The 27,664-nt window shown below is 46.3% G+C and overlaps 1 protein-coding gene across 1 annotated transcript in view; it reads right to left on the bottom strand.

Moving 5' to 3' along the window:
- Nucleotides 1–27,664, bottom strand: part of LMCD1 (LIM and cysteine rich domains 1) — a 55,858-nt gene that overhangs the window by 19,628 nt on the left and 8,566 nt on the right. The window contains exons 2-3 of the mRNA XM_016210020.2: nucleotides 8,777–8,865; nucleotides 2,787–3,042 (exon numbers count right to left, since the gene is read on the bottom strand). Of these exons, the coding sequence (XP_016065506.1) occupies nucleotides 2,787–3,042; nucleotides 8,777–8,865 (345 nt within the window). The remainder of the gene's footprint in view (nucleotides 1–2,786; nucleotides 3,043–8,776; nucleotides 8,866–27,664) is intronic.

Genomic DNA, 27,664 nt, shown 5'->3' on the forward strand with positions numbered 1-27,664 from the left:
GCGATGTTTGCCATGGGTGCCGGAGTGGAGGATGAGGAATGAGTGCTACCTCTGTGTAGGCTCCTCACTAGCCTCTGTTTGCCCCCCTATAAAATGGGGCAGTAATGGACCCAGCACACAGGGAGTGTCGAGGTGTTGATATCATATACAAAATGCTCAATGGATGGCGGTTCCCTTCATCTTTTCTATCTTGCCTCCCCCCCAAATCCTGGCTAGCTTTCAAAACCCATTCAACCCCCATCCTCATGTTCTTGGAAGCCTTCCCTAGAAATGCTAACCCAAGATACCTGCCTCCCCCTTTACCTATCCAGTTGGCCTGGGCTGGCCTGGCCTGGCAGGGAACAGCCCAAGCTTTGGAGTCAGGGAGGCCTGACTTTGGGACATGTCTCTGCCATTTAAATCAGCTGGGGGACATCTGGCTAGCAGTGCCACCTCTCTGAGCCTCAGTTTTCCCTTCTGCAGATGAGGGTAATAATACTACATCCCTAAGAGTGTTGGGAAGTTAGGTGAGATCATGCATGGATAGCTCTTAGTATAGTGCCTGGCTCATAGTAAGTCCTCAACAAGTATTAGCAATCAGGTTTACTGTGACCAGTTTTTAAAGGCTTAAGGATTTCTCTGGCTTTCATTCTGGTTGGGAAGGATGACAGCAAGATTCTATCCCATTTCCAAAATATAATCAGTCTCAATCATTTGGGAATTAAAAAAAGTCGGGAAGTTGAATAGGAAGGGAGATTTGTCCAATCTCAAAAATGTGACTTGCTGGGCAGGCCAGATGCAGGGCAGACAGAAGGGCCTTTATCCCGTGTGGTTTTATGAGCCAGCATTAATCATGGCCTGATGATGCCGTCCTCTGATTAGTTTGGGGCCAAAGCATTTGGGGTTTTCACCAGCCAGATCCTGACGCCCACAGCCAGCTCTTTTATGAGCTGCTTGCTGTAGTTTCCACTGACATCTCAGAGACCACTTGATGGCTTACCCAGCCCTGTGCACTGGAGGCAGGCCTGCCCTCGGAACCAGCTGGCATGCTTGGGTGCTGCTGTTGTTCGGTGCCACCCTCTGTGGCCCTGGGATCTGCCCCTGCCTAGTCCCTCAAACTGGCAAAGGCCAATTAACCATTCTGTTAACTTACATGTGAAATAATTCCTACTTCACAGGGTGCCTGAGCTCATGAATGCTGAAGTGTTCTTTTAAAAAATACTTTTAAAAAAGTACAGTTTTAAAAAATGAATCTTTGCCTCTGTTCACTTTATCTAGAGGGGATGTCCCCCTCATACACTCTAGATTAGAACTGTGCTGCTCAAACTCTCCGTGGTGAAGGTCAGGTTTGTTTGGTTAATCTTCCCACCGGTTGCAGAGTGATCTGTGGGCTCCTGCACCTGATGAGAGGGCAACACCTGCCATGTGAGGCTTTCAGGGGAGTCTGACCACAGGCAATGAGAGTTCTCTGATCACACGCTTGGATGCCCATTGCTATGAAAACTTGCCCACATTTATTCTCGGTTTCTATACTTCTCGTTGTGGACCAGTTGCAAGGATCTTGTGCAATGGCACCAGCCCATAGGCCACATGTGGAATGTCACCGGCCAGGAAGGTGACGTAGCACAAATACTCAAAGCCATTACGTGCCCTGCACGGTGTGAGGCCCAGATAGGACGGTGTATAGGACAGTATGGTGTCTGTCCTGGTGGACCTTGCTTCACTCATGAGACAATTATAGTTTGCTCTAAAAGCTTTTAAAGAAACAATGGAGAACTGAGAGAGAGAAGGTGATCAGGAGGGTGGGCGTTATCTACTGTAGTTTGCATAGTTAGAGACCTGACCGTCAGAAGGACGCAGCCATGCAAGAACAGGGACAGGATATTTCAAGTAAGGGAAGAGCAGCCCCGGCATCCCCTGGGAGCTTGTCAGGAGTGCAGAATCTCAGGACCCGCGCAAGCCTCCTGGATGCATTGCTGCAATCTCTCCAGATGATTTATATGCTTGTTGAAATTGGAGTGGTCCATTCAGAATTGGACTGGTCCCCTGGGTCTTGAAAGCGGCTGCACGTGGCGCTACCTGGGGCATCATGAACTGCTCACTTCTGGGGATTATGGTCCTGCAATCTGGAGCTTCTGGTTTAATGGTCTGGGGTGAGGTCTGTGTGTAGAAACTTTTTATGTGTCCCCAGGAAATTCCAGGAGACAGCCAGGGTGTGACCTTGTGCAAGTCACCTGTTCTCTGTGAGCCTTATCCTTTCTACCCTCCTCAGGGCTCCTCCAACCATTTGCCCAAGCCTTCTCTGGGTGCCTTTTCCCCACAGTTTTGAAAAACCAGTTTGGCTCTCCCTTCTAAGCCCAAGAGACGTTAGCAGTTAGGGAGAAGCATGGGCTGCTTCTCTGTCCTCCTAGAGGCTTGCAAATGGCGCATCCCAGCCACTTTGAGGGGAAATGAACATCGTGCAGATGGAGACAAGCACCTGGAGAGGTCTGGATCATGAGCTGTCCTCTGTTAAGAAGTGAGGAGCCCACAAGGAACCACAGGCAGCCTATACTAGAGTTGGAAGGGCCCTTAGAGAGCAGATGAACAACTCTACCCACTTTATGGATGAGGTAACCTGAGGCCCTGATCGTCATCACTTCAAGATCACATTGTGAGGTAGGAACAGAAATGAAACCACAGCCATTCCTATTATTTCTATAACCTTGCCCTCTTCTTATCTCGTCCTTGAAATTCGTGAACCTGTGGCATGGCTAACATTCACAAGGGCAAGAAAACAACCACTTGGTTGGAGGAAACTGTCTTACCAGTTTCTGGGTGACTCCAGGGGGAGCCCATTCATAGGTGATGGTGTCAAAGGTGGGATCCTTCCCCGTGGCAATGGGATTGGTCATGATCATCCGGTTCCTCTTGTAAATCCGGATGCCATCCCCACCTTTCACCCGGGCTGTGAGGGTGGAATACTTGGAGTCCATCAGCAAGCGGCCAATTTTCCGATCATCTTCCAGGTCGGAGCTCAGGCAGTGGTCCTCTTGACTGCATTTGCATGACTTGCATATTTTCCTGGGGGAGGGGGTGTAGAGATGGGGACAGGTGAGATCAACCTCCAGAAAAGAGAGACAGAGCCTCCGACTGGCAGCATCTACCCTTCTGAAAGCAAGGGCAAGGTTTAGCTTTAGCAACTTGGAAAGGTTGGCAGCAGACACGTGGTAATCTGAGAGCAATGGGTGGTTCATTCATTAGAGATGCTCTAAAGCAGGAGCCTTCACAGCCTGTAGGCTGAACCTGGCCCAGAACCTGCTTCTGTAAATAAAGTTTTATTGGAACACAGCCATGACCACTCACTTGCATATCTTCCGTGGCTGCTTTGGGGCGACAATGGCAGACTTGTGTAGTTGCAACAGAGACCATCTGGTCCCCCCAAGCCTAAAATATCTACTATCTGGCCCTTTCTAAAAAAGGTGTGGACCCCCTACTTTAAGAAATTAAAAATTATCTCCCAAGATCCTGAGCCTCATAGTTTCAGCAACTTTTAAACTCTAGAGTACTCATTCTGAAGTTGGAATAGAGATGGAAATTTTCTTCAAGAAATTGGTGGACAGGACCCCATGAGAAGGGAATGGGCTTGGAAAACCCTTCAGGCTGGAGAGATTGGTGTTGCCTGGCAAGTCTTAGTTGAGAGGCTGGGAGAAGGAAAGGCATCCTGGGGGAGCTTCAAATTCTCTCTGACAGAAACAGAAGTGATTGGCCGCTCTGTGTCATGCTGTTTCAGTTTAGAGATGCAGAGTTCCATGGCCATGGCGTGAGAGGAAAAATTCGCCCCTCCTTCTCTGGCCTGTCACCGTAGGCATGCTGTATCCCAGATGCTCTATGCATGCGATTTGAGAGCTTGTTAAGACCTCTTTCAAGACCTACCGCAGGATGGGGTAGCCTCAGCAAGAGATACGTCACCACAGCTGCATGAGCACGTCCCAGCCAGGCATGCCCAAAGAAACCCTCCTTTGCTCTTTAAACTTGGGAGACTGATACATTTAAGTATAGGTCACAAATATTGACTGTGGGCCTGCCTTGATGGTCTACATCAGTGGTTCCCAACCCAGGTCAATTCTGTCCCCCAGGGGGATTTGGCGATGTCTGGAGACATATTTGATTGTCACAATGGGGTGCTACTGGCTTCTATAGGGTAGAGGCTAGGGTTGCTGCTAAATATCCTACAGTTCACAGCTCCCTCTTTGCAACAAAGAGTTATCCAGTTCCAAGTGGCCGTAGTGCCAAGGTTGAGAAACCCTCTCATAACATGAAGAGAAAAAGGACCCATCACAACCTTCCAAGAACTTACAGCTGGGGTGGGAGAGGAGAGAGAATCAGATGGAAGCCATAGCGTAAAGTACAGTCAGGCTGGGCCATGTGAGAGTTGCATGTGCTGTGTGGGAGTTCTGCTGGGCTGGGCCAGTTCTCCAGGAGGCCAGTATGTGGAAGGCGGACAAGGGCTCAGTGGTGATGAGTTTGGAAAACACTGGGTTCCAGGAGGTGGAACACAGTTTTCAGTGAGAGGCTGCTTCTTGTCTTTAACACACTGATGTGCTGCGTGACTTCAGTGGGGGAAGATTGCAGCATCTCCGTTATTTGAAGAGAAGCCTGCAGTCCAAGGTCCCAGTCAGTGGGCGAATTTGAGAAAAGTTAAAGTCAACAGTCTCAAGGGTAACTCTGGCACTACAAAAGAGAATATGACCCTCCATGCAGGGTGAAACGAGGTTTCTTTCTCAGAAGAAGGGGTGGCTTGTTTTGTGGAACTGTGGAATTTTATTCATGATCAGTAATATTCTCTCGCCTCTCCCCTTTATGAGGCAGAGGAGACTGCTTCTCCAGAGGACAGGCGATGACACCTGGTTTAACGTGGGCAGCGGCAGGAAGTGGAAGGTGCAGGAAGACGAAGGAGGTCAGGGAGATCCTGGTCTCCCACGGCCCCTCTGACCTCCCGGGTATCTTTTGTATGTGAAACTAGGTGAGGAAGCTGCCACTTGCCTTCCTGGTTAATGCAGACTTTCAGGTGCTAGTAGAGATGCTGGGAATGCAAACACTTTGAAATGGAAAATGCTGATGAAAGATGTTCCACGAGGTCATGTCTACATTACTTCTCCTTTATTCATGTTTTTTGTGTTGCCAGGCCCATGGCTGGGACTTTATAGAAGTCCATCCACCCCACTCTTTCCTGGCACCCGGATTGTAGAGGACACGGATACACTAGAAAGACCCTCAGTGGTGTGGAAATGACCCTTTCTGCAATCAGTCATAGAAAACCTTTAATTGAAAAGGCACAGGCTTGAAATCTATAATCTCGGTCTGAACACTAGCCCACCATACGTCCGCGGTCAAGTTTCTTCCCTATCAAACGAGAGGGTTGGTCTACATCAGGGTTGGTAAACTGTGGCTTAAGGCCAAGTCCTATTTTTGTATGGCCTGTGGACCAAGAATAGTTTTTACATTTTTAAATGGGTAAAACTATGTGAATTTCCATGTCCTTACATAAATCAATGCTTTCATGCTACAAGGACCAAGGGGAGTAGGTGTGACAGAGGCCGCATGACCTGCAAAGTCTAAAATGATTACTGTCTGGCTCTTCACAAACAGCTTGCTGACCGCGGGTCTAGTTGATGAGTCTTCAAACCTGGCTGCTGATCCGCCTCGCCCGCCGGGGGAGCTGGGGGGGCTTGGAGATGCCGCGCCCCGGCCCTGTTGGCCAGGCTCCCGGGTCTGGAGTGGGACCAGGGCTGAGCATTTGAGATGCTCTTCCCAAGGTGATTCTGACGCTCAAGACAGGGCGACAGTCACTACTCGGTCCCTTTCAGGAATTTAAGCAGCTCTGGTTGACTTTCTCTAGATTTTCCCTTGAAAAGCATAGGAAGCCCAGCTATTATGTTACTGCCGAATTATTTATGCAGATCCCCTGTCCCCGTGAGAAGAGGCAGAATTAACACTATCATTCCAGGGTGGCTGCTGAAGCTGGCCTGGAGACAGGACCGTGCGAGAAGGGTTGTCGTCATCATGAGTTTGGGAGTCTATCAAGAGCAACCCCTAAGAATGCAAAATTGTGTAACTGGAGGAGCCAGCGGTCTCTCTTCCATTTTTCATATTATGTCCCCTGTTTTCCTTAAATCAGTTCCCCCCCCCCACCCACTGAAGTCAGTGTATATTGAAAAACTAAAGATAATTAGGATAATAATAATATAAAGAAATCTGGGCAGCCCTAGCTGTTTTGGCTCAGTGGTTAGAGCACTGGCCCTTGGCCTGAAGGGTCCTGGGTTTGATTCCAGCCAAGGGCACGTGCCTCGGTTGCAGGTTCGATCCCCAGCCCTGGTCGGGGTACGTGCGGGAGGCAACCAATTGATGTGTCCCTCACATTGATGTTTCTTTCTCTCTCCCTTCTACTCTCTCTGAAAAGCAATGGAAAAAATGTCCTCGGGTGCGGGTTAAAAAAAAAAAAGTGCATGCCAGGAAGGGACCTTGCATTGGGCTCTCTGAAACCCCTCGAGCCTTGGAGGTGTCTTTTCCTCTACCTTGAAGGGGAATCCAGCAGCCTGTGGAGGTTGCCAGATGGGGAAGGAGCCCATGTGGCTAGTGGGAGAGCAGGATGCTGAAGGCTGCTGGGGGGACTCCTTGTTTTCATAATGTTTGTTCTGAAAATCTGCTCTTGTACCCTCTAAGAAATGCTCCTCTTCTGTGTTTCTGATACTAGTTCCATTCCAATTCTACTAACCCTGCGAATGGTTCATTTGATTGTAAACAATTACCGGAAACTACGGGGCTGTAAAGCTGAAGGGGACCCCAGAGCGCATCAGCTCCAACATCTCTGTTTCTCAGCGGCTAAGTCTGAGGCTTAGAGAAGGGGAGTGTCCTGTTCAGGCGGAGTCGGCACGTGAATTCTGTCCTTTGATGATTAGTTTTCTGAATTAGTTGAGGGCCCTTCCCACTAAACCAGGCTGGCTACCACTTGGATCATTATATATATTTCGAACTATGGAGAGTATGGGAACTGGAGCATGAAAGTGGTTTGACTGGGACCTCGCTGCTCCTGTATGGCTTGAATTTAGGTCCTGTTAAAGTTGTCCTAACCAAAGATGACACTTTGAGATGCAGGAAGGATCTATAGGCTGCAATCTGTCTATATAATGATAAATTCACTTGATGTTCAAATCATTTATAGGATGGGGAGGAGATGTAGGGATTTAAATGATCCTGAGAGACTTCTGCTTCCAGCCATGAGGAATAGGGCATCGGAATTGCCCTCCTCCTGCAAACACCTACACAACCATACAAACAACAGTAAACAATCATTTTCAGATGTCAGACAATAAGAAGCACAGGGCTGTGATCCTTGTGAGAAGAGAAATATTGAGTGGACTCTGTGCACTTAGGGAACATTAGCCGCCTGACCCAAGAACTAGAAAAGGAGGCCTCCGAAGCTGTATAAAGAATCTAAGCTGATGATTCTAGACATTGTTCTACAACACTCCGATGGCAGATTCAGGACCAATGGGGTGACATGATACGGAAGCTGACTTTCCTTCAGGCCAGAAAGAGTTCAAGTGGCCAAAATAGATGCATGGTGGGGGGTGTCTGCCTTCTGGGAGTGTTTTAGTGGTGGGAGGAATTTGTGCAGGGGACAGGCAGGAAGTGAAACTGGATGACCTTGAAGGTCCTTGCATCCAGAAGACCACATGAGCTCCACTGAGGTGAGGACTGTGAGGGAATGGCGTCAAGGAACAGTTTCGTGCTTTGAAAGCTCACGGCATACTGAACCCAGAATGGTTGAGAGCATGGGATGGGTGTCCCACAGACCCGAGTTTGAATCCTGCCATTTAGTAGCCATCTCCCCATTACATACCCTCAGTTTTCTGATCTACAAAATGCAGATACTAATACCCACTACTAAGGGTTATTTCAACATTTAAATATAAAAGATTTAGCTCAGTTCAATAAATATTTTTATAATTGCTTTCTCATATTGGAAGTCAACATCTCTGAGGCAAATGCCTCCCAAATTTTGTTCCCCCATTAAGTGCCCAAGGCAATGCCCTGGTAGTGGAGATAAAAGCTTCTTCTCACTGTTGTACCCTACAGAGACTCACAGGGCCTCCGAAGCTGTATAAAGAATCTAAGCTGATGATAGTCACAGGGATAGTCACACAGGCTGTGCCCTGCCCAACTCCTGGGGGTGCCATCCACATAGATGCTAATGTGAACAATGCTGGGACCTTGCAGTGTGGCGGCCCTGCCTCTAGTTTTCAGAGTCCTCAATGAAAAAAAAAGAGAAAAGTCCAGCTGGCCCTTAGGGTCCTCTGGCGTGGAAATGAATACTAGGACTTGGTTTTTAAGTATGTGGACACAATGACTTTTAATTCTGTCCCAGGGTCACTTTCAGATCAGAACCCACCAACAGGGACAATGGTGCAGTAGGAGGAGAGCAACCCCATGCACCAAACCCCAGGACAGACAGCTCTTCCCAGAGTGCACCAGGCTCCAGCTAACAACTGCCCACACCTTCCCAGCGCAGCGCTTGCTGGGCTGAGCCTCCACCTTGAAACAGTTAATGGGATGCTAAGCTCCTTCTTCATCTTGGCTCCCCAAGGGCTTTTCTGGCATTTCTGAGTTAGGCCAAGAGGGAGTGCATTTGTTCCGGGGCCACTCCTCCCCACAACGTGCATCCCATGCGGTCCCAGCAGAGAATGACCAGGGTTCCCTGAAAGGACAGCCAAGAATTGAAAGCAGGCAGATCCTCCCCGACAAAGTCCGTTACCTCCACGGATGTGGCTCAAAGCCTGAACACGTCCCCTTGCATCGCAAACAAGGCACACCTCTCGCTGACTGCTGCTGGCCCAGGGACATCTGGAAAAAGAGCAGAAAAAAGGGTGTTTTCCTTTCAAAAGTCTTAGACCAAGGATGCTTGACCTCTACGGCTGGCATGCCAGCAAAGGGATTGTGTGAGGTGCAAAGGGATTGAGATGAACAAGCCATGGCTAACTGTTCACCATCACTCACCGTTCACCAGAACAACGGCTGGGCAAGTGGCCTTAGGGCAGGCAAGTGGAAGGGTGGGGCACTTCCCAATAAAAATGCAGTGGGGCTCCCTCCCAGCCTACAGTGCTGTCCCTAGCTGCCAGGGCTGCTGCGAGGGACCATCTGCTCCTTCCCCTGCCCTCCCCAACTCCCTTGATCCACTTGTCACTGGAATGGAATCTTCCAGCAAATCTCCCTTCTCTCTCATTTACTTGTGATTTATTGATTGGGTGTGATGAAACCAAAGGGCAAACCAGTGTTCACCCCGCCAAGTGTTTATAGCCCAAAGCATAACTTAAATATTTTGCTAAAACACGGGAAAGCAGGAGCGTTCGCAGTCCGGTGCTGCTTTGGAAGGAGAGCAGCGCACGAGTCAGCTTTATTTCCCGTTACCAGCTGGAGGGGACAGAAGTGCACCAGCTGCAGCTGCTGCTGTTGCTGTGTTTAGACCCGAATGGCTCTCAAAGGAGGTCTTGAAACCAGCAGGGTCATCGGAAGCTTGCCAGAAGTGCAGGCCCTCAGGCCCCACCCCAGCCCTTTTAAATCAGAACCTTCAATTCAACAAAATGTAGAAGACCTGGATTACATCAGAACTGGAGAAGCAGTGGGCTAGTATATGGACCTGCTGGCTGGGAAACATGCCTGACTCTCCACTGGGCTTGGGGGTGTGGGGGTGATTGGCTGCAGGTATGTACTTTATTATGATTTTATCAAAAGCAAGGCTCCATCAGCTAGCAAGACGGAGGGATAAGCTCATGATCCAACAAGCTGTTGATCCACTTAACCATTTATTTAACATCTACTCTGTGCCAGGCGCAGGGATACATCATAAAGACTCAGGCCCTAGAGGAAGTCAGTCTAGGGGGAGATGGAGCAGAAAAGGCATATTTATCACCTGCTCCTGGAGGGGGTAATTTTGAGGCAAGGAAACTGCCTGTTGTGCAGTAGAAAGGCATGGACTCTGGAGTCTGAGAGACCTGAATTCCAAACCCAGCTTTGCAACTTTACAGCCACACTGACCTTGGACCAGCTGAGCCAACTTTTCTTACCTGTCAGATACAGAGATAATGGATGTAAAGTATCTGACTGTATTAGGCACAAAAAATGGTAGCTGCTGATATTTTCACAAATACTTTAGGAGCACAGAATAAGGTGCCAATAAACCCATATGAGAAATCCAGGGAGGCTTCTTAGAGGGGGTGACCCTGGATCGGGGTAGTGCAAGATGAGCTGACAGAAAAGAAGAAAGGGATTCCTGGCAGGAGGGAAAGAATGTCTAAGGGCAAAAAGGAACAAAAGGCCTTGATGGGCAGGGTGTCGCCCTCTGAGCATGCTCTTTGGGACAGGCCAACGCTCTTGGTTGTAATGCACACTCATAGCTTCAGCGTAAGAGCCATGTTGCACATATTTGAAGGGGAGCACATTCATATTTGTGCCTGTTCAGTATTACATTCACGTTAAAATTGAACAACAAGATGATGCTCGCCACCACCCCCTTGTCCTAAGCTGGGAGCTTTCATTCCCAGGCAGAACTTGGCTCCGGGAAGCCCCTGAGATGTGAAACCTTGCAGACATCCCCTCTTGCTCCTGACACCTTGGATTCTACTAGTTGAATACAGAGATCCTTCCACACTTGGCAGTTGATTCAAAGGTTACTTTGGGAGGTATATATACAGTTTATGAACAAGGCTTCATTATTGAATTGTTTTAAATATGCCCAGAAGCAGTGGGGCCTGGAAACAGAGAGCTATGTGGAAGCATTTCCTAAGTGGCCAAGCACCCTGCATGCCTGAGCATTATTGTTCTAATGAGCGGCTGATTTAGCAGTCATCCTGTAAGGGGATTAGCCCCGATGCTTGGCCAGGAGAGCTGAGCTGCTGGCTCAGGGCTTGGTTTAGAAACCGTGATGTGAGGCAACACAGCAAGCAGAGCACTGGCCTGCGGGCGGGGGTGGGGGGCTGGCCTGCAGTGCCAGCTCTGACATTTATGAGCTGTGCAGCTAGAGGCGACTCATTTCCTAGCCTGGCTGAAATTGCTCCTCTGTAAAATGAGAAAACTGGCTGGAATTGGGGTTGCCCAAATCTTGTTCTGCAGAGTCCTTGTTCTGTGGGATGTTACAAAGTGGTCCGGGGCTGGGGGCAGGGAGGATTACATGATCAAATAGAAATGGGGACACCGGACGGAACTGGCTTCCAGGGCCTTGGAAGCGCTGGCCTGTATGGGAAGTGAGAGAGAGGTGGCGAGCAGGTCCAGGCTTTGGGGTCCGACGGTCAGGGTTTTAGTCCCAATTTTGTGCCTTTCTCCTGCTGGACCTGGGCAGGTGACTGGACTTGTGGACTCTCAGTTTCTTTGATTGCGTCATGGGGATGGTAACAACCACCTGCCTCATGCAGTGACTGTGAGGATGAAATGGGTGCTGCAAGGAAAGGGCTTAGCTTGCATTTATTGTGCACAGAGTCTTTGCTGTTGTCATCGTATATTGTGTAAATGGTCTGAGAGACCCTGAATCAGATGTTCTCAAAAAAATTTTCCCCCCTCACTTCAGAATTCTAGGGAACTTTACAGGAGCTACTTTCCTAACTGTACACCTCACACACAGACTTCCCTACTCTTTCCTTTGTTTCATGTATGTGTTGCCTCCCTGACTAAGTGTAGGGAGCAGAGGGCTGGCTCTTGTCGCCATCCTGCTGGTGGGATGGTTTCCATGGCGACAGAAGTCCATGGGAGAGGAAAATAAATGGCCCTGAGAAGAAGAAATAGATTTGGGCCATCAGGCCACACTTGCGGCCAGTTTCCCAGCAGACTGCTTAACACGATAAATAGCCACCCGTCTACTGCATGCTATTCCTCCAGGAGCCAGCCAGACCCAGCATCTCCAACACAGAAACGATCCTGCTTATTAGGGAGAGAAAACACTGACCAGAAATAGTGTTTCAAATGAGATATTCCGGTTTATAAACAGTGGGCTTGTCTGATGTGGACTGCGTCCCTGGGGAAAGATGGCACAGTGGCCCACAGTGGCTCACAGTAGCTGAGAAGGGTAGAGCTTAAAAGGACCTGTCACTTAAAAAAAAATGGGTTCTTCGAATATAGCATCTATTCTTTTTTTTTCCTGAGGGGAAGATAAAATGTTTTGACAATTTTCTTTGGCTCAGGATAGTAGGATGTGGTTCATCTGATGTTGTGGAACCAAATCATGTGAGGGGCTGAAAAGGACTCAGACCAGGAGTCCCCTGGGGGTGCAAGGGACAGGGGTGACAGAGACTGCTCCCTGCTTTAAGCATTTGCCTTCAGGTGAACTCCAAGGGGAGTCTTAAAGGGGGAAGGTGCCACCAAGAGCAATGTAGGACTAAAATGAAGAGGAACTGGAAAGGGGAAATGCAATATGGGGTTTGGGGTGAGTGTGGGACCTGAAATTAGAAATGGGGGCTCTCCTCCCAGCTCAGCTGCTCTCTCCTGTGTAACTCAGTTCCTCCTCTGATAAATGGGGTTTCCTTGCCCTTTTTTTGTGTCAACAAGGCTGTTGTAAGCATCATATAAGGTTAAAAGGTTGTTTATAAAGTGAAATAATTATTTACCATTGTTAAAAATTATCCAAAACTTGGAAATAAAGGTGGGTGGTGCATCCTTTCAATGTCATGTGGTGGCAAGATGACATTGTCCCCTGCCCACAAGCCCTGGAGGATTATCTAGAGAAATTTACTTTGCTCTACTCTATGACTTGTTGTTACATGTTAACTTGAAGCTTTTTCTCCAGTAGAGATACAAATACAAATAATTTTTTGTCCTTTTGCAAAAGGTATCCCCAAAGATTATGGTTTATTGTCCTATAGGACATGAACTGCTTATATACCTAACCCATCAATCTTCTCCTAACATTAAATTGACTATAAATACCTAGCTCCTTAAATGGTTTTTGAACTGATCTAAATCTTACTGATATCTTCATTAATGAATGAGTGGACTAGAATCTTTGCTAAGTTATATTTTATATTTGCACAAAAGTCACGATTTTACCTTTTAGAAAATTACATCTTAACACCATCTCATGCCCTCTTGACTCTCCATGGGTTTACTTTCTGCGCTGGGGTGTTCTGAATTGACATTAAATTCTACCCCAAGTCAACTACTCTGACATGCCTTTATAAGTAAGCTCCATAAGCATATGTGTTATTAAAAATTGATTAGTCAACATGCTTTGTTACTTAACAACAAACCCTCCCCCAGGGGTTCCCAGGAGAGAGGGTGGAGATGGTTGGGGTGGGGTGAAGCGATGAGAAGGTCTAGAAGAGAACTGAGATCATATACTGAAAAATGATCCCGGAAACTACCCGACTTCCATCAAGAACCCCAAACAATGAGAGCTCGACAGTGCACTGGGTGATTTTACTTAAACATTCCCTTCCTTAGCAATTATGACACCCTGTGAGGTATCATCCTTACTCCCAGTCGGCCGGTGCTGGGCGACGGTGAGCCTGCGAGGAGAGGCAACTTGTCCATTCAGAATGGTCTGGACTGGAGCTCCTCTGGGGGAAGGGGGAGGCTCCTTCTAAATCTATGCTTATCTCGAGCAAATGTTTGATCTTTCCTAATGTTTGTGACCGCAGCTAACATTTATTGACCATGCCCTATGTGCGGGACAAATGCCAAGTATTTTTGTGTTATTTAACTAAAGCTTCTTGATGAACCTGTAAGAGAGACTTTTACTAACCACATCCGAAAGCCTGTAAGTGGCAGAAGCAGGAAGTGAAACCAAGCAGGTCTTACTTCAGAGCTATACTCTCATCTGATCTGCTATGGCACTTTCCGCTGGGCACTTTACAGTTTACAAAGTATATTCGTATCAGCCCTAGGTTGAAGATATATTGCACTTGGCTCATGAGAAAAGCAAGCTCATAGGACTGATGAGATTTGTTACTCAGAACATGACTAACACTCATGTCTTTGGAATCCAGATCCTGTGACTTCCTACCACACCAGGAGTCTCTAGACCCCAGACAACCTCCTACGAGTCTGGCCTTGACTCTGGGCATCAGGCCAGTTGGATCCAGAGGGGTGGAAGAGTGTTTGCAGGGGTGGGAAGTTCTGGGAGGGCTAGGGCTGGGGGAAGTAGGAAAAGGTCATGATCTCCTCGGTCCTAGGATTAATACCATCCAACCCTGTTCTGCTAAATAAACTAAAGAGTAGATAGATGTTCAAGGCAATGGACAGCCCTCAAGGGCAGTTGTCGAGGCGGTGGCCAGAGAGGAGAGTGAATCAGTCATGAGTGGCGCCTTTGGGAGAAAATCGCTGGGCGTTGGCTTCACTTAATTTACCGGCCCCTCCTTGGAGGCCTGAAACGACCACTGGTCAGGTTATGCTTACTGCCTCCCAGGTAGTTGGAGTCACACTGTGACCCAAGTTGTGAAGATGGTTGATCTGCTTCCTAGAGACTTATCACTTTAAAGGAAAGGACAAAAACCATAATAACCAACTTGCTAGTCTGGGTTTACTCCCAACTCTTAATCGTTTGTTTATATTGAGGATACCAGCTCCCACCTTGTTTGAAGTAATGCTGAACCACTTTTAAAGGGCTCAAGGTTGCAGATTCTGGTCCAGCGAGTCTAGGGTGAGCCAATGCTGCTGGTTCCTACTTAGAGTGGTGAGGGACTTGTCTGTACATTAGGATCCCCTGAGGATCTTTTAACCCTTCCAAAGCCCAGGCGACATCCAGATCAATTTAGCCACAACCTCAGGGGACAGGTCATAGGCTGCACTCACTCTGCAAGGTTCCTGCGGGATTCCAACGTGCAGACAAATTTGGAAACAACCGGGCCATGCCGTTCTACCCTCGGCTGGTCCAACTTGGATTTTAACACCTTTAACATCATTGGCTTAACCCCCCTCCACCCCCACACTCAACTTGCAGACCATAGTTCCCACAAAGTGAGTTTTCACGGCACATCTGACTTTTGTTATTGTCTTTTCGTTCTGGTCCCACCTGCCCTGGCACAAGCCTGCCTCAGGCTTTTGTGCCAAATGCAGTAACTCTCTTAACAGCTGTACCGAGGGGAAGCTACACCTCTTCCTCTTCGTCCAAGTTTCGCCGGCTGCCTGACTCCTCTCAGGGGCTTGGATACTGAGACCCTCTGCTAGACCGGAGGTCAGGAGTGGTCCTTCGTACCCTCCAGGGCCATGGGGGGCTGGGAACTGAGAGATCCTGTCAGATGGAGGAACCCAACCTGGGAACACCTAAGGCCCCAAAAGGTTACAGGCTGCATCATGAAGAGTGGCTGTTTTGTCCTTAAGAAGTCTGATGCTTTGGGGAGTGGCCTGGCTGGGAGGTATAAAGGGGGCCTTGCACTTCACTGTCCGGCTCAAGAGCCCCAGGATCTTAACAGATGTCTGGACTTCTACTTTTTTAAACTCCCAACAACTGAAACATGAGTTGCTAAAAAGGGGTTACAAAACCTGTTTATTGTATTGTGTTCACCATTCAAGTCAAGTCCCCTTGTTCACCATTTACCCCCCTTTACTCTTTTCTGTACCCCCACCCCCTTTCCCTCTGGTAATCACCATCCTGTTGTCTATGAGGGTTTTTTTCTTTTCTTAATCCTTTTACCCCCCTCCCCCGAATCTTAACCAGCACAATAACTCTCTTTTTGCCACCCTTCCTGACCATAAACCCTCCCTGTGACATGTCCTGTCACCAGTGGTGGAGGGTGGGGCCCTGAACCCCAGGGATGCTAGGGGAAGGCCAACAACAAGGCTCTTTTCAGTCTGTTTGCTTTTAATTAGGATGACTTTTGGCACACATTTCCATAACGTATATATTTTCCCGTTTTAATGTGAAGTGAACGCTCCCTGTCTCGCCTCCTCCAGGCCTAAGCAAAACTGATGCTCTGCGTTTGCCTCTGTCCTCTGGCTCACTCACCTCCCTGCTGACTCTGCCTCTGGGTGGGGGGGCCGCAGGCGTGGCCGAGAGAACCCTGCTTCCCCAGATATGAGATGAAACAGGGGCCTTGGAGCCTGGATCCTGGAGGGTTCTAGCTTTATCCCATCTGACCTCAAGACAGCAGACCTAGAATATGGTAGCGACAGGCAGAGGAGTGTGCAGAGCTGGCGGATGGCGATCTTTCTCCTGGTTTAAATTTTCATTCTGCACCGTCTGGTCTGCGGTCTCTGATGGCATGCACACCAGCCAGGGAAATAACTGTAGATAAAGCCTTCCTGAAAGCACAGCTACTCTGATACAGGCAGCAGCTAAGTTCCCATCTGCATTAGAGGGGACACGTGGTGACAGCAAGGTTCTGCAGGGACCTGTGTGCGCCCAGGGCCATGTGTGGCCGTGTCCTTTCTCCCCCATCTCTACTCTCCTGTTTGGACAGGCACAGATGTGAAGAAATCTCCTCAATTTAGATACCCTTCCCCTGAATTGTGTAATGAGGCTACAAATGCAGACTAAACAAATTGAGATTAGCCCAAGTGACCCAGTGCTTAGACTTCTATGGATGGAAAACTTTCTCTTTTTTTTCCTTTTTTGTTTTTAAAGACCGATCCTATTTAAAGCAACAAAATAGGAAAGCGGTTGGTGGGTGATGAGCGGATTGCAGAAGTGCCTGGGTCGTCGGTATTTCCCGGTGCAGATTCAGCTATTTTCCTATGAAACGGTTTGTGTGCGCTACATTGATCATGTGGATGTGGTAGAGTGAGTCCGATGGGTTTAGCTCAGGATGTTAGCAGTATCCGATGTCGCAAATAAAGTCTTATAAAAATGCCCGACAAAAGGGTGCTTTTTATTCTCTGTAAGAAATGTTTTGTTTAGTTTTTGTCTGTCAAGAATCTGGGTTTGGGGCAAGCTATACCATGTCCTCACTGTTCTCCCTCTCTCAACACACCGTGTTTAACAGGGAGTTAAAGTCAGGGCGGAGAGGCAGGAACACGGAGTCCACAGGAGCCTGACCCGCTGCTGCTCTAGAGCTGGGCAAGGTCAGCAGGATGGGGGGTGGTCCCAGACCCTCGGGTGGGGGGTGGGGCCTGCTGCCGGTCTCCGCACTTGCTGCCCTGAAGTGAGTCCTAATCATCCATTCAGGCCCCTTGATGAAGATGCCCCCGGGCAAGTCCTGGAAACCAGCACCCAATTCCTCCTATCCCTTCCTCAGGGAAGTCCTCTGTTTTCCCAGGCTAGGGACCCCCTCCCCCCATAAACTCCTAACCACCGGGCATGACCCTTTCTGCAACATTTCTATAGTTGTAATCACTTGTTTGGGTCTTTCTTCCCCTCCAGGGCAGGAAATTATCAGAGATCCTCAAATGTGAACACAAAGGGTTAATCGGGCTCTGAAAATGGAGTGGAAAAGCAAGTCCAGATGTGGAGAGGGAAATATAAAAATGAAAGGTTTCTCTGTTTAAGACCCTGCCTCCCCCTCCCCCTCCCCCTCCGGCCAGCAAAGCTTCACGGACCCCAGCTGGTTCCAGAGAAGTAGGCATTGCCGGGACCCTGGGACATGATAGCAGTAAGCACGTGACGCCTGCCTGGGGGTGACTGGCTCTAAAGCCTCACCCCACTCCAACAGTGACCCCATTCTTAACCGTCTGCATCCTGGAAATCTAATGAAAAACGAACCATCACAGTCCCATTCCCTCCTCTCTGGCCGGTCGGCCAGCGGAGCTGCTTAGTGACGTCTGCCTCCCACCCCATTATCGCTTGGCGCGGTGCAGCAGACACTGAGCGCTCCCAGCGAGATAGGGGGTGTCTGCCCTGCCTTTTCCTTTCTTCTGTCTGCCTTTTTGATAACTCTACTTTTTTGTATCTTTAGCACTTTCATAAAAAAAAAAAAAAATAGGCAAAGAGGCGATAAGACTCAAATCAGTACATTTTTCAAGGGTTTGCAGTTCTTGGAAAGGCCTGATACAAGGGACGTTTGGACAGAAGAGCTGTAGCAATTCTAGGGAACGGTCTGCAAGGCTGGGCTCCCTCTCCCAGTTGAAAGTGGGCAGCCGTGAAATATTCGCAGAATCTCTCTTTTATCTTCCCAAGGGGATAGGGCTAGTCCATGGATCTGCGTGAGGGCCCAAGGAAAAGCCAGGATGCTGACCCCTCTGTCTGACATTCTTTTGGCAGGGTGGAGGCGGAAAGGAAGCCAGCCTCTTCCCCGCCTGCTTCTTGCTGATAGCTGATGTTTACACGTGGTTGTATCCAAAACAGGCCCGCAAGTCTTATGGATAAGGGGCCCTGCTGGACTGAAGGGACAGGATTTTTAAGGCTGAACCAACACCGTCTTGGACACCAGCTCCCTTTGAAGGAGACGCGGCCACTGGGCAGCCAACGTGCACGAGGGTGGGGGGGGTGCGTGAACGCAGGCTGGCAAGAGCAGCGGAGGGGGCGAAACCTTCCTCCTCTGTTTATGAGATCTTCCTGTTTCTAGAAATGCCAGCCCATTATTTGAGGGGTTCCGTGCTTCGCTGACTTTCTATGAGGCTTTCCAAACTGCTCAGATTCCGAGAAGGTGGGCGTTGTTTTCTTTGACTGTGAGAGGGATCACACAGGTCAAGGGCTGTCCTGGCATTTCTTGCCAAACTAAGTGTTTCCAGAGGCTCCAGTGCAATCTTTTTCTTCTTGAAAAAAATTTTTTTTTTTTTTTCTTGGACAGGCCCTGCCAGCTTTTTGGAAGATGTAAGTAAAAACACCAGCCTCACTAGGGACCAGAAGTTATCCAGACTCCCTGGGGAATCTTATCGAGATTTACTAAGTAGCTTGGGGGATGTCATGATAAAAACAAATAAGGTCCAAGTAGGGACTCTCTACTCCCCCCGCCCCCATTTCCTAAATGAGAACAAGCTGTTGGTGTCCCCAGGCTTAATATCTTCAGGTTGCACGTGGAAATTAAAATCTAATTGGCTTCATGGTTCCTAGGTTTCGGCACTTAATAGACTGACTCAAGCAGAAAACTGTAAGCTTGAGGCCAGCAATACTTCCTTATTGTACCTCCCATGACTTATAAGGCTCCTGATTTTAGTGGCCCGATGTCCTCCTGTAAGGATGTAATTTGGGGGGTGTGTGTGTACGTGTGTGCATGCGCGCGTGTCTGATTTCTTAAGTTGCAGCATTACTAATCTTTCCAAGGATAACACACTTTTATTAGAATAATTTTGGAAATGGGAGAGACTTAGCAAACCAAGTTGGAGAATTTGTAATCTTGCCTATTTGAATCCTAATAATCCTGCCATACAGGTACAGCACTGGTATTAGAAAGTCTACAGGCTTTGCTTATGCAAATGACTCCTGCTGGGATCTCAGGCCCAACTTCTCAGGTTAACTTAAACAATAATGGAAGCATTCACACACACAACTTTCAGCCAATATTGGTGCCTTGATGTTATAAAAACCCTTGTGTTTTAGTGTAATGACATTAGCAAGACTTTTTTTCATTTAAAACAAGTACCCTTCTTATAAATGGCTTCCCTCTCCTCTCTTTTTTGCTGTTACATGTTTTTAAAACTAACATTCAATACACGTTCAAGTATTTCCTCCTTTCCTTGGCTTTGCCCCCACATAATGCAGTAGTTGTACATACTTCATATAGTTGAATTCTATGTTTAAGAAAATCTGACATAAGAGAATCACAGTTTCTTAGAAATGAAAACACCCTAAAGAGGATTTAGGCCAGGTTTTTCTAAGCCCAGTTTTATGAAACAGAAATTAGTACATGGTCATTCACTTTACAAATGATTCGCTTTTAAGGCCTCACCTTTGAAGCTCATTTAACACAATTAAAATGTAAAATCAAAACTACAGAAGCCAAATTTCTTTCCAGAAAATGATCTCTTGAGTAAATTCAGAATTATTCATTTAACCATATGCCCCAGGAATAGTGCCAAATTCCTGGATACCGCTGAGCCTACTCACAGTCACTTCCCTCTGCTTCGACCATTTCCCACTCCCTTCACCTAAAGAACTCCTAATCTTCCTTCAGGTACCCCTAACACAGGAAACCCTGTATCTTATATTTCTTAGTAGTGCCTATCATGATTCTAATGATCTAGTTGTAGACATAACTCTTTAATGTCGTTCTTTTCTGCTACACTGTAAGTCTACGAGGGCAGGGTCCCTGCATGTCTAGTTAATTGCTCCATCACCAGTGCCTAAAATAATGCCTTGCACATAGTGGCTCCTCAATAAACATCTGTTTGAATAGCTTCTTTTATAATACTTTCATTTTTGCCTTTCATCAGTATTTCTTTGTGCAGTAAAAGCTAACACATCTGAGGCTGATGCCTGCAGGAAGGGTTGGAAGAAAAAAGAACCACCCTGGTTTCCTCTGGTTTCCAGGATTCTAGCCTCCCTTGGAAGGGGAGGGGTCACCTAACCCTTTTGACCAAACCCTCTCTTCCCCCTCAGTGGCTCTCTCTCCCTTCCAAAGTTCTAGCACTGGTTCTTGTCTTATTTTTCAATATGCTCTTCTCTTATGCGTGAATCTACCCAGCGGCTTCAACTATTCCCTTCAGCTCTCAGCTTTATCTCCAGGAGTGTCTTCAGCTCCTGGAATCTCTTCATGGATAGACTGATGGAACTTCCAACTCACCTTCTCTGCCCCCCAAACCCACTGGTTCTCCCATGTTTATGGTATCCTTGCCCATGCAGTCACCTGGACCTGCACTCTGAATGCCAGCCAACTGCTCATAGCAAGTAAAGTTGGAAAGAAAGCTCTTCTGATTGGGCAGAACACGACTTTTTCTCATCAAGGGGCCCATTTTTAGTTTGTGTCATCCCTTCCATGGTGTACCCCAGAAGGTAGGAGATGTTTCCCTGATGAGAGAGCCTGTTTCTGAACCTTCTGGAAGGTGACTCACTAGAGAAAATCAGACTTCTATAGAGAAATTCAGAATGTAGCAACCACAGGCTTTCCATGAAATAGAATATATACAAGCACCAGGAAATTGTGGAAACCCAGGCCAATCCGTGAGAGTCATTAAGTTCTGCAGACTTTCCATGGCATTTCTGGTCTTGGCGCATTGCTTTGGAATATCCCTTTATCCACGCCTGCCCTTGAAATTATTTGCTGGCAGAGTGTTGGGGGAGAACTGTTCATGTTGGAGTCAAGGAGCTGAACCTGAACTCTGGCTACTTTTTTCACTACCTGTGTGACCCCGGTGAGCAGTTTCTACTGTCTGAAACTTGACTTTTTCATCTTTAAAATGCATTACAATCCCTACCAGCTTCATGGGGTTGTTGTGAGAGTCAACTGCGATGATGCACATGAGATGCTCTGAAAACTGTAAAGTGCTGTAGAGAGTAGGGATTATCAAGCACAAGGTATTTATGGGAGTCCATGTTCTCTTTCATTAATTTTGTCCTCGATATACTGTGTGATTCTTTCCTTATAGTTTTTTTTTAAACAAGTCACTTCTTAAAAACGTATTTCTTGAAAAGAAACTTTTATCCCTAAAATGTATAAAAAATAGAAAGTAACCATAAAAATACAGTAAATATGAAACATTATTAAATTCTAGCTAATACTATTGCTTTTTAAAAGCTCTGAGCCAAGGACTATTTTCCATCTGTTGAAGGTGGAGTTGGGTAAGTGTCTGAGGCCTTAAAGACATTTTAGCACCAGGTGGAGACTGTCTCCTTGACATAATCTGAAGATGGAAGAACTGAAGAGGGAGAAAGATTCTGAGGGGGCTCAATTTGTGGATGCATGTCTGTGTACCAACCAAATTCACCTTATGACCAACATGTTCACAGCCCATCCTTCTGGAACCCTATAAACATGTTGGGTATAGATGGGAAAAGGTACAGAGGGAAGAGTGTGCAGTTGTGGAATGGATTTCCTACATTTAATTCTCATCCATCACACTAGTTATATCATCATGACAATTTACTTAACCCCTGAATCTTATTGCTGAATCTTAGTTTACTCATCTGTAAAATGGGATTGGTGGGAACACTGGGAAAAAAGCTACGTAGAACCATGTAGAATAATGCCTGCACATGGCCCATGCTTGATAAGTGCAGCTACTTGACCTAGTGCAAGAGCAAGGCTTCTATTTTTGCCCCTCATACCAAGGGCAGAGCATGGTTGAAGTTTCTGTTGTTTTGGTTCTGGGGAGTATGGAGTAATTAATAGAACTAAGGAGAAAATGTGGGGCCATTTCTCTACTAGCAAAGGAAGGAGCAGAATGAAAGTGATTAAGTGAACCATTATGATTTTGAAAAGAAGGGAAAGAATATCAACCAAGAAAGTGTTTTCCCCCCAGCAAAACTTTGCACAGACTATCACCCACTGTTTCAAAAGAGCATTCACAGTCAGTGCGGTGTCAAGGGCTTGGCGAAAATTATAAAGCCTAGAGGTGTTGATATTAAGCATTTTTAAAAAAGGGAGTGCCAACTCTTAAGTCTGCAGGATAAGAAGAAATATGATGGGCCCAGGGCCTTCTCAGAATTTCTTGTACTTCAAAGAGCATGTACTTGGCAATGATTCCACCACTTTCCTGAGTTTGGTCAATGTAGCTGAGCAAAGGCAAAACTCTTAAAACCCACACAGATGGAACTTTTCCACTGGCCCTATTTGGGTATAAATATTCATCAAGGACTAGAAACTTAAAGTAGATATCGGTCTGAGCTATGAGTGGTTTGGGCTAAATTTCAGCCGATTTTCAGTCGTCTCGCTGGCTCCTGTCTCTCAGGAGAGCCAACTCTCCTGAGATGTGGCTGCTGTTGTCTAGAGATCTGAGCCAACCACCTCCCCAGACCACGGAAACCATTGAAGTTTGTTCTCAGGAGACTTCCAGCCAGAACCAGAGGGCCTCAGTTCAGATGAAGGTTCGAGTTAGTTGTCTGAAGGAAGGAAACACATCAAAGGCTTGGCTCACCCACCATTCTAAAGTCAATCCTTTCGTAGGCAAGTTTATAATCAACTTGGAACCAGACATGAAAAGTTCAGGGTCTGGTCTGGAATGGTGCTTTCCCCACCCCTCTCACTTTCATTTCCTTTACATCTTAAGATCCTTCCTAAACACCAAGGAAAATCCTTCCCACTCCTCTGGCCCCACTCCTACCTTACCAGTTCTGATCTCGGTCCAGGAACCAGAAGGTCTGAGATTCAGCTACGTGTGTGGGGCACTGGAGGGGTTAATGGTCTTACCTACTCTATTCCATGTCTGTCTTGTATCCTCAACTCTCATGTTTTCTCTGCCCCTTTCTCTCCCTGGGGATGCCTTGTCTCTGTAGGGATGGAGAACCAAGCTGCTCTTGATTCTCTGGATACCTTTCCTTCTCCCTCCTATATCCTTACTTCATTCTATTTCCTTTTCCATTCATTAACACTGCCAAGCCCTTACTGTGTGCCAGGCTTTTGGGGGGCACACAAAAGAGGATGAGGTATGGCCTTATACGTGGAGAATTCAGGCGCCAACAGGATACATACTATGGTACAGGAGTTAAGCAGGCAAGACTGGCTGCACGTGTTCCAGGGCCACTCAGAAAATAAACCATCCACCGAGTGGGGGAGTGAATCCATGTGAGGAGTTCAGGGGAAAGAGAACTTGGTCTGCAATGATGGCTCCATGGGAGAGGGGACTGGGGAACGGACAGGATTTTGTTCCATGGAGAAGGCCTTTCAACATGCATGTGAGGAAGAAAACGTATGGTCAGGGAACGAGTGACAGATCAGTGTGGGGGAAGCAGAATGCTGTAGCGAAAGATGAGCTGAAAGGGACCTATCACACAGAAACTTTAGTTCCAGACTGAAGTCAATGGAAAGTTTCAAAAGAATCCTTAGGGCAGGTCCCTGGGACAAAGCTGTCTATTCACAGGCTAGCTGCACGGGGCGGCAGCAAGAACCTAGCCCTCAGCCCCTTGTCCCCACATCCTTCTGCTGTTTGGATACATACCACTTTCCATTATTTGTCATATACGGTCTTCTTTACTTTCTAACAGTATTTCAAGAAAAATTTATGTGTAGTAAAAATTCGCAAATCTCAGTATTCACTTGATTGTATGTATATCCCCTGTGGCTACCATCCAGATAGAGACACAGAACACTTCCTGTGCCCAAGAAAGTTCTCTCATGCCCCATAACATCCTCTTCTTATAAAGGCACCCACTGTTCTGACTCCTATCACCATGGATTGGTTTTTCCTGGTTTTGAAGATCACATCAATGGAATTACACAGTATGTGGGCTTTTGTGTCTGACTTCTGTCAAACATATTTAAGATTACTCTTATTGTTGCAAATATTAGATACCTTTTTTTAAATACTACTAAGTTTTTTGTTGTATAAATATAAAATGACTTGTTTATCTATTTTCCTATTGACGGAGGTTTTAAATATTTCCAGTGTTTGGCTATTATGAGTTAAAACTCTTCCAAATATTCTTGTCCAAGTTTTTTGTGTGTGGACAGTAATGATCCTTTGTCTTGGCTATATACCTAAAAGTGAATCTACTGAACCATAGAGTAGGCATACATTTAACTTTACTGGAAGCTACCAGTTTTCAAAAATGATTGTATCATTTTACATTCACCCTGGTAATGTATGAGTTCCAATTACTCCACGTCTTTGTCAACACTTACTATTGTCATTATTTACTTTTACCATTCTGCTGGGTGCATAATGCTATCCCGCTATCCTTTTAACTTGTATTTCTCTGATGAGTAATAAGGTTTGGTACCTTTTCCTACATTTATTAGTCATTTAGACATCTTCCTTTGTGACATGCCTGTTCAAGTCATCAATTATTTTTTTTAAAATTGGATTGATGGATTGACTTGCCCTGGCCAGGTTGCTCAGTTGGTTGGAGCATTGTCCTATACCCCTGAATGGCTGCAGGTTTGATCCTTGATCAGGGCACCTATGGGAAGCAACCAATTGATGTTTCCCTCTCACATCGATGTTTTTCTCTCTCTCTCTCTCTCTCTCTGTATCTTCCATCCTTTTTCTCTAAAAATCCTTGGGTGAGAATAAAAAAAAATTCGATTGCCTTTTAAAAATTATTGATTTATAGGAGTTATTTATATATTCTGGATACAATCCTTTGTCAGATATATGTATTGTGAATATTTTCCCTCTGTGGATTGTCTTTCACTTTCTTAATGGTATCTTTTAATGAAAGCAAGTTAATTTTGATGACCAGCTTTCATATTTATTTATTGTGCATTTCCTCCAGATGGAAAAGTCACAAGGATATAAGACTTTGGTTATTCTCTTACTATTTTAGTATTCCATACAGTAATAAGCTATGACAACTCTGCAAATAATTTTAAGAAGCTTTGAAAAAATATTTTCTGTAATAACCAAGGTTTTCATCTTTTCTTCCATAGCCATGTTTGATTTCCTATTACTCTTCCCTCCTTTTTATAAATTAGGTACTTTGCACGTGGAACAGTGCGAATTTTTCATGAGTATTTATGACATGGGTTTGGAGTACTTCTCTTAGTGCCTTAAAATTTCCTACTCCCTTCTCTTCACATATTTTTCCATTTTAAAAACTCTCCTCTAAGAAACAGGATAGTTTGTGGGTGGAAGTGGCCTTGCCCACTGGGTAAGGACGGAAGGAGGGAAACCTGCCCAGATAGAGGAGGTACACAAGTCACAGACTGATGCTGAACAAAAACGGGGGTTGTCCGCTGGCTAGCTCACTCAGCTAAAAGCAGATGTCAGGTCTCAAAGACTAGGAAGTAACCCCCAAATAGACGCTCTGACCTTAATCCTGACCGATACGTAGGAACTGGTTGGTGAACCAGAACAAAAATGTTTTTAAAAAGTGGCCATTGCCTCTTGAACTAAGGAAACAGAGAGAACCAATGGGGAGAAGGCAAAGAGAGAGGAGAGGGAGAGACAGAAAGAGACACACACACACACACAGATCTTAGCTCAAATAAAAAATAGCTGTCTAATAATTAGAGGGGTTAAGAAAAAACAGGTCTCTATAGGAGTATAAATGCTCATCAGTGGTATTCTTACAGCACCTGGCTGCCCAGTCAGAAATCTGAAGTTAGAACAATGCAAAAGGAATTGTTTTGCTGTAAGTTTCTGGATCTTGTCAATCAAGTTCCCCTATTTCAAAGGCTGGTTTGCTTCCTCACAGTTCAGTGAGGAATCCTACTGGGAATTTCTGTTCCTCTAATAATCATTTAAATGGCATCAGAGTTTACAGGTGAAGGCGCTTTGAAATGTTTTCATACATGCAGTGTACTGAATCTCTTAGGGGTGTGTGTGTGTGTGTGTGCGTGTGTGGTTCCTTGCTTTCCATATATATTGCCTACCCTCAGTTAGCTTTTATTTTCTTCTGTCACAAAATGAATCTCCAACTTCCTGCAAAAAATGCAAATGCGGTGGGGCTGAGCTTGCTGGCACTCCACTGCTGGGCTTAGGAGAGCCTCGAGCTGCGGCCATGAGTTTTCTGCAGGCCAGCTTGGCCGGCACGGCCGTCCCCCACCCCAAAGGGTGTGGCTGAGACACAAGAGGAACATGTTCTCAGATGAGAAAATCACAGGTGTGCACCATGAACGGATACAGGGGAATGTATTTCTCTAGTGTAAGATGGATATTTCCCAAATTAGAAGTGAAATAGAATGGAATACATTGGGCGTCAGACTTGGAAGGCATGAAACTGGACCGTGACCTGATCCGAATAGCTCATTCATCCTTGTCTTTCAACACTTGGCTCGAATGTCGCCTCTCTGGTAAGCTTTCCCTGACCTCGCCAGGTAAGGTTAAGTACTTCCTCCTCTGATCTCCCCGAGTCCCATGGTCCCCGAGTCCCATGCTCATACCTCAATCTTTAGAGACTGATGTAATCTTCGGTGGCTGCACTGGCTGTTCCTTTTCTGAAAACATCAGCCTCTGGATTCCTTTCCTTTTACTTCTCCACTTTCCAGCTCAGTCCCTGGCATATAATAATTGTATAATATATATTTGCACAAAATAAGTTTTTGAAGTTGGCCAAATCAGAGGTAGGCAATAAGTTTCATCAGAATAATGTTTTGGCCCTGGCCAGGTAGATCAGTTGGTTAGAGCATCATCCTGATACACAAAGGTTATGGATTTGATCTCTGGTCAAGGCACATACAAAAGTCAACCAATGAATGCATAAATAAGTGGAACAACAAATCGATGTCTCTCTCTCTCTTTCTCTTTCCCTCCCTTCCTCTCTCTCTCTCAAATCAATAAAATTTAAAAAGTAATGTTTTTATTCTCTTTACCACTTCACTCATTAGTTCTTTTAATAGTGATGATAACTCATGTTTAACATACATTTATTGTTTGTTAAGTACTGTTTAAGAACTTAATAGATTATTGGTGTGAGGACAACTTTTAGGCTCATTTTATTGATGAAGAAACTGAGGCTCAGAGCTAATGTGACTTGTCCAAGGTAACAGGAAACCTGTGGCAGAGCAGGGATTCTACTCCAAGTACCTCAGATCTCAGTCCACTACAGTTGTGTGTGTGTTTATATGTGCATATATGTGTATATTTGTATGTGTGTGTGTGTCTGTGTGTGTAGAATTCTGTTAGTGCTTTATTTCAATGGAGGCTATAATATAGTTGGGTTCTTTTGACTGTCGGACACGAAAGCATCCCTTCTCAGAACAATGTTCTAAATGCATATAATAAAACATGTAGGATTACAAAGGAAACTTAT

This window comes from Miniopterus natalensis, chromosome 15, assembly GCF_054644295.1.
Source record: "Miniopterus natalensis isolate mMinNat1 chromosome 15, mMinNat1.hap1, whole genome shotgun sequence".
Lineage (NCBI taxonomy): Eukaryota > Metazoa > Chordata > Mammalia > Chiroptera > Miniopteridae > Miniopterus > Miniopterus natalensis.